At 52.9% G+C, this 7,500-nt stretch overlaps 1 protein-coding gene across 2 annotated transcripts in view; it reads left to right on the top strand.

Moving 5' to 3' along the window:
* Nucleotides 1–3,269, top strand: part of odr4 (odr-4 GPCR localization factor homolog) — a 17,306-nt gene extending 14,037 nt beyond the window's left edge. For both annotated transcript variants that reach the window (XM_080536334.1, XM_080536333.1), the window contains 3 exons: nt 2,419–2,682; nt 2,773–2,886; nt 3,145–3,269. In XM_080536334.1, the coding sequence (XP_080392460.1) occupies nt 2,419–2,682; nt 2,773–2,886; nt 3,145–3,212 (446 nt within the window). In that variant the 3' untranslated portion in view covers nt 3,213–3,269. The remainder of the gene's footprint in view (nt 1–2,418; nt 2,683–2,772; nt 2,887–3,144) is intronic.
* The last annotated feature ends 4,231 nt before the right edge of the window (nt 3,270–7,500 follow it).

Genomic DNA, 7,500 nt, shown 5'->3' with positions numbered 1-7,500 from the left:
GACAGAGCCCTGGGGGACCCCAGTGGTATAGAGGGAGAACAGTAAGGGCCCTAGGACAGAGCCCTGAGGGACCCCAGTGGTATAGAGGGAGAACAGTAAGGGCCCTAGGACAGAGCCCTGAGGGACCCCAGTGGTATAGAGGGAGAACAGTAAGGGCCCTAGGACAGAGCCCTGAGGGACCCCAGTGGTATAGAGGGAGAACAGTAAGGGCCCTAGGACAGAGCCCTGAGGGACCCCAGTGGTATAGAGGGAGAACAGTAGGGGCCCTAGGACAGAGCCCTGAGGGACCCCAGTGGTATAGAGGGAGAACAGTAAGGGCCCTAGGACAGAGCCCTGAGGGACCCCAGTGGTATAGAGGGAGAACAGTAAGGGCCCTAGGACAGAGCCCTGAGGGACCCCAGTGGTATAGAGGGAGAACAGTAAGGGCCCTAGGACAGAGCCCTGAGGGACCCCAGTGGTATAGAGGGAGAACAGTAGGGGCCCTAGGACAGAGCCCTGAGGGACCCCAGTGGTATAGAGGGAGAACAGTAAGGGCCCTAGGACAGAGCCCTGAGGGACCCCAGTGGTATAGAGGGAGAACAGTAAGGGCCCTAGGACAGAGCCCTGAGGGACCCCAGTGGTATAGAGGGAGAACAGTAAGGGCCCTAGGACAGAGCCCTGAGGGACCCCAGTGGTATAGAGGGAGAACAGTAAGGGCCCTAGGACAGAGCCCTGAGGGACCCCAGTGGTATAGAGGGAGAACAGTAAGGGCCCTAGGACAGAGCCCTGAGGGACCCCAGTGGTATAGAGGGAGAACAGTAAGGGCCCTAGGACAGAGCCCTGAGGGACCCCAGTGGTATAGAGGGAGAACAGTAAGGGCCCTAGGACAGAGCCCTGAGGGACCCCAGTGGTATAGAGGGAGAACAGTAAGGGCCCTAGGACAGAGCCCTGGGGGACCCCAGTGGTATAGAGGGAGAACAGTAAGGGCCCTCGGACAGAGCCCTGAGGGACCCCAGTGGTATAGAGGGAGAACAGTAAGGGCCCTAGGACAGAGCCCTGGGGGACCCCAGTGGTATAGAGGGAGAACAGTAAGGGCCCTAGGACAGAGCCCTGGGGGACCCCAGTGGTATAGAGGGAGAACAGTAAGGGCCCTAGGACAGAGCCCTGGGGGACCCCAGTGGTATAGAGGGAGAACAGTAAGGGCCCTAGGACAGAGCCCTGAGGGACCCCAGTGGTATAGAGGGAGAACAGTAAGGGCCCTAGGACAGAGCCCTGAGGGACCCCAGTGGTATAGAGGGAGAACAGTAAGGGCCCTAGGACAGAGCCCTGAGGGACCCCAGTGGTATAGAGGGAGAACAGTAAGGGCCCTACGACAGAGCCCTGAGGGACCCCAGTGGTATAGAGGGAGAACAGTAAGGGCCCTAGGACAGAGCCCTGAGGGACCCCAGTGGTATAGAGGGAGAACAGTAAGGGCCCTAGGACAGAGCCCTGGGGGACCCCAGTGGTATAGAGGGAGAACAGTAAGGGCCCTAGGACAGAGCCCTGAGAGACCCCAGTGGTATAGAGGGAGAACAGTAAGGGCCCTAGGACAGAGCCCTGAGGGACCCCAGTGGTATAGAGGGAGAACAGTAAGGGCCCTAGGACAGAGCCCTGAGGGACCCCAGTGGTATAGAGGGAGAACAGTAAGGGCCCTAGGACAGAGCCCTGAGGGACCCCAGTGGTATAGAGGGAGAACAGTAAGGGCCCTAGGACAGAGCCCTGAGGGACCCCAGTGGTATAGAGGGAGAACAGTAAGGGCCCTACGACAGAGCCCTGAGGGACCCCAGTGGTATAGAGGGAGAACAGTAAGGGCCCTAGGACAGAGCCCTGAGGGACCCCAGTGGTATAGAGGGAGAACAGTAAGGGCCCTAGGACAGAGCCCTGGGGGACCCCAGTGGTATAGAGGGAGAACAGTAAGGGCCCTAGGACAGAGCCCTGAGAGACCCCAGTGGTATAGAGGGAGAACAGTAAGGGCCCTAGGACAGAGCCCTGAGGGACCCCAGTGGTATAGAGGGAGAACAGTAAGGGCCCTAGGACAGAGCCCTGAGGGACCCCAGTGGTATAGAGGGAGAACAGTAAGGGCCCTAGGACAGAGCCCTGGGGGACCCCAGTGGTATAGAGGGAGAACAGTAAGGGCCCTAGGACAGAGCCCTGAGGGACCCCAGTGGTGAGGGCTCATTAGATTTATATCTGATAGTATTATTGGTTATTGATATCTCTAGTGTCTTTTATGAAAGCAGCAGTATTCTTGGTTAGGGTATAGCAGCAGATATGACTGTTGATGCTGTTTGTGTTGCCTAGCAGCAAGGGAGGCTGGATGAGGAGGAGCCTGTCCTCCGATTTCTACCTCCTCCAGCCTCCCCTGGTGTGTATATGACTGACCCCCCTCCCCTCCCCCAGGGCGTGTGTGTGGCCAGCACCTCCTCCCCCAGCGTGTGTTCGCCCCCCTGCACCGCCTCCCCCAGTGTGAGTTCGCCCCCCTGTTTGTGTGTGACTACATGTTCCCTGATGAGAGCCTGGCTGACGTGAGCGAGCGGCTCAGAGATATGCTGGACCTGCACATCCCAGAGTCCCTCCTCCTCTCCCCCGAGCCCCGCCCCCACGCCCCAGGGACAACCTTTCACACATATGAGCCTTCCCAGTATATTCCATGGAATTTACCAGGTAAGGTTTATGTGTGAACGAGATTTACATGGAAATTGTCTCAGGCAGTATGATTCATGACTCATCCAATCACTGTCTCCTGTGTTGAAGCTCCTCCCACCTCTACGGAGGCTCCGCCCACCTCCACAGAGGCTCCTCCCACCGCCACAGAGGCTCCGCCCATTGAGGGGTTGAAACACCAGACTAACGTCCAGTACTACGCTGGTAGGTCCTGGAACCACCTACCCTGTGTGTGTGTGTGTGTGTGTGTGTGTGTGTCTGTGTGTGTGTGTGTGTCTGTGTCTGTGTCTGTGTCTGTGTCTGTGTCTGTGTCTGTGTCTGTGTCTGTGTGTGTGTGTGTGTCTGTGTGTCTGTGTGTCTGTGTCTGTGTCTGTGTCTGTGTCTGTGTGAACCCTGTTACTACGTACACTCAATACCGTTCTGGTTGTCATGGTGACTCACACAGGTGTCCTTGTTGTCTAGGTGTCGCCATGGCAGCTGCAGTCGCCCTCATCGCCACGGTAACCTCACTGCTCTACCTCAGTGACTGATGGCTCAACACACACACACACACACACACACACACACACACACACACACCTGGATGGTTCAACTCTAATAAACATGTTCATGGAACCCCACTCCTGGCTCTTCATGTATATAACCCCTGACCTCTGACCCTAACCCCTGACCTCTGACTCTTCATTGCCTCTGACTCTGTGGTTCTGTAAACATAAGCAGAGTACAACTGTAAGAATACAGCACACAGATAATACTAAACATATTATATATACACATAATACACGTCTCTAATGAACCTGAATAAGATAACCAGATATTAAGACTCTCTACTAAGGTACATTGGGTTAGGTCTGTCTACAAGGCTAACACAGTTAGCAGTTAGTGCGCATGCGCCAGTATCCTAACCTAACGCTGTCTCCCCCAACCGACAAACATTCGACATCTAATATACATCAATATATACGCCGTCAATATATACTATATCAAGTAGACTTAATTATCTTAACACAACTCTAACTAACTTTAACTTTACTATAATATTTACTTTACTCTCGTTACTAATATGTAACAAAAAGGGGTGAGCCGTCGACGGTGTGAACATGTTAGCTAAGCTACATCCAGGCTAACATCCTAGCATTCTCCTAACTACCACACAGAAATGTACTGCTGCTGCTGAGGAAACACAGGAGACTCACAGCTCTCATGGACGCACAAATCACACAGTCACGGAAGTAATAAACAATAAACTTCGGTATTAAAACCCTTAAACTAATATGTGGTGTAGTGGTGTGTATGAATGAATGAATGGTCTTTATTGTCATTAATACAGTACAGGTACCATACAACGACATTTAGGAGGGGGGGCTCCCCTGGTGCTAGGAAAAAGACTAAAAACAAGAGGGCCAAGGGTAAAATAAAAAGGGAAAAGAGCTGGTTTACATAAATAAAGGCTATGTACACTATCTACTATACTATACTACTATACTATACAATAAAACACTGTGCTGTACTCTATGCTATGCTATAAATATCCTAACTTTTCCTATATCTGAACCTTATGTACACAAGGGTTGTCATGTTGCACATAGTATTGTTGCACATGCATTTAAAGTGTCGCAGTTAGCAGGTTTGACATGTTCACAGTTGTATTTCAATATTGCACTTATGTTTACAATCTAGTAGCTGCCATCAAGTTGTCTAGATTGACCAGGGCCTAGAACCTAGGTCTTTGCTGTGTTCAGGGCCTGAATGGCCCTAGGGTAGAAGCTGAGCTTCAGTCTATTTGTCCGTGCGAACATGGTCCTGAACCGCCTGCCTGAGCGCAGCCGAACAAAGTGTTCGTTCCCAGGGTGGGATGGGTCCCTGGAGATCTTGGAGGCCTTCCTGAGGCAGCGTGTGTCGTACAGCTCTTCCAGAGAGGGGAGGGGGGCGCCGATGATCTTCTGGGCCGATCTCACGACTCTCTGTAGCGCTTTCCTCTGCGGCTGTGCAGCTGGAGAACCACACGCAAATGCAGTAGGTGAGGATGCTCTCCACTGTGCAGCGGTAGAAGGTCACAAGCAGCTCCTGTCTGAGGTGGTATTTCCTGAGGACTCTCAGGAAGTAGAGCCGCTGTTGTGCCTTCTTGATGATGGCTGCTGTGTTGGTCCTCCAGGACAGGTCATCCTGTATGTGCACCCCCAGGAATCGGAGAGTTGAGACTCTCTCCACGCTCCCTCCATCGACGAGCAGGGGCTGGACCTCAGATTTTTTCCTCCTGAAGTCCACGATGATTTCCTGGGTCTTTAACTGGTTCAGCAGCAGGTTGTTAACCTTGCACAGCTTGCCCAGCTGCTCCACCTCATCCCTGTACTCCGCCTAGTCCCCCCCCGAGATGCAGCCCACCACGGTGGTGTCGTATGATGGAGTTGCTGGGGTGGCCTGTCTGGAAGGATAGTGTTGAAAGCAGAGCTGAAGTCCACAAAGAGCAGTCTCGCGTAGCTGTTCCCCCTCTCCAGGTGGGATAGAGTGGAGTGGAGAGTCGTCGCGATGGCGTCCTCTGTGGACCTGTGGGCGAACTGGTATGGATCCAGGTTGGGCGTATGTACTGCTAACTGTCTCTGCTAACTGTCTCTGCTAACTGTCTCTGCTAACTGTCTCTGCTAACTGTCTCTGATAACTGTCTCTGCTAACTGTCTCTGATAACTGTCTGCTAACTGTCTCTGCTAACTGTCTCTGCTAACTGTCTCTGATAACTGTCTCTGATAACTGTCTCTGCTACCTGTCTCTGATAACTGTCTGATAACTGTCTGATAACTGTCTCTGATAACTGTCTCTGATAACTGTCTCTGCTACCTGTCTCTGATAACTGTCTGATAACTGTCTCTGCTAACTGTCTCTGATAACTGTCTCTGATAACTGTCTCTGCTAACTGTCTCTGATAATTGTCTCTGCTAACTGTCTCTGATAACTGTCTGATAACTGTCTCTGATAACTGTCTCTGCTACCTGTCTCTGCTACCTGTCTCTGATAACTGTCTCTGATAACTGTCTCTGATAACTTCAAGCTTGTCCGTCCTATCTATTCATCTCTCGCGCTAGGGTTGTAGAGCCCGCCTTCTGCTGGCCAGTGATTGGCCACTCTGACCCTCTGCCGGCCAGTGATTGGCCACTCTGACCCTCTGCTGGCCAGTGATTGGCCACTCTGACCCTCTGCTGGCCAGTGATTGGCCACTCTGGCCCTCTGCTGGCCAGTGATTGGCCACTTTGACCCTCTGCTGGCCAGTGATTGGCCACTCTGACCCTCTGCTGGCCAGTGATTGGCCACTCTGACCCTCTGCTGGCCAGTGATTGGCCACTCTGACCCCATCACTACGCCAGGATCCTGTTCATGGACTTCAGCTCAGCCTTCAACACGATCCTCCCACACATCCTGGAGCACCAGCTATCCCTGCTGCAGGTGCCGGACTCCACCTGCAGGTGGATCACGGACTTCCTGACTGACAGGTCTCAGCGGGTGAAGCTGGGGAAGAGCATTTCCAGCTCCAGGTCCACCAGCACGGGCTCCCCGCAGGGCTGCGTCCTGTCTCCAGCACTGTTCTCCCTATACACCAACAGCTGTGTCTCCCGCCACCCCTCGGTCAAGCTCCTGAAGTTTGCAGACGACACCACCCTGGTGGGCCTCATCTCCAGGGGGGACCAATCTGCCTACAGGGGTGAGATCGAGGGGCTGCAGAGCTGGTGCAGTTTTAACAATCTGGAGCTCAATGCTCTAAAAACAGTGGAGATGGTGGTGGACTTCCGTAGGAAAGCAGCCCTGCCCCCTCCCATCACGCTGGGAGGTACCCCGGTGGCCTCCGTGGGGTCATGCCGCTTTCTAGGCATGACCATCTCCCGGGACCTTAAGTGGGAGCGGAACACCGAGGCCCTCACGAAGAAGGCCCAGAAGAGGATGTTCTTCCTCCGGCAGCTGAGGAAATTCAGGCTGCCGAAGTCCATGATGGTCCAGTTTTACACGGCCATCATAGAGTCCATCCTCACCCACTCCATCATCACCTGGTTCCCCGCTGCAACGACCAAGGACAAGGCCAAGTTGCAGCGGGTGATACGTTCAGCAGAGAGGGTGATCGGCTGTCCCTTGCCCTCCCTCAACTCCCTGCATGACACCAGGGCTCTGAGGAGGGCAAGGAAGATCATGGCAGACCCCTTCCACCCCGGCCACGACCTCCTCACCCTGCTTCCCTCTGGAAGAAGGTTGCGGCTGCCTAGGACATTAAAGGCCCGCTACAGGCTCAGTTTCTTCCCCTCAGCCGCCAGGCTGCTAAATGACTCTGGCTTCCCCCTCCCCCCCGCCTCCAAGTCTGCCCAGGACTGAACATGCACTGGCCCTTGAATAACTCTGCACTGCACTTTATATACAGCACTATTCATGCACTGTCTGTCCTGTGTTGTCCTGTTTTTGCCTGTCTTTGCATTTGTATTTGTACTTGTTTTGTTCATATATGTGAAAAAAGCATAAATGCACCTTCTGTAAATGCCAAAGCAAATTCCTACATGTGTCAAGCCTAATGGCAATAAACGTTATCTGAATCTGAATCTGAATCTGAATCAGTGTTCGTGCTGGTCTGATGGTCTGAAGGTGTTCGGGTCAGAAAGGAGACGTCTTGTTTATTTGAAGACATTTATTTTGTTTTGTTTTGTTTATATAAGTGACATTATTCATCAGTGTCGTTCTTTTCCATCTCTGATATGAACAGTCTATAGCACCATAAATACATGATCCAGTAACCAATGGCAACCCATACTCCAACCAATACAAAGAATCCATCGTATTATTTAT

This window comes from Nansenia antarctica (genome assembly GCF_963989245.1).
Source record: "Nansenia antarctica genome assembly, chromosome: 7".
Taxonomy (NCBI): Eukaryota; Metazoa; Chordata; class Actinopteri; order Argentiniformes; family Microstomatidae; genus Nansenia; species Nansenia antarctica.
The sequence above is the reverse complement of the archived record's forward strand: the minus strand, read 5'-3'. Positions and strand labels throughout refer to the sequence as shown.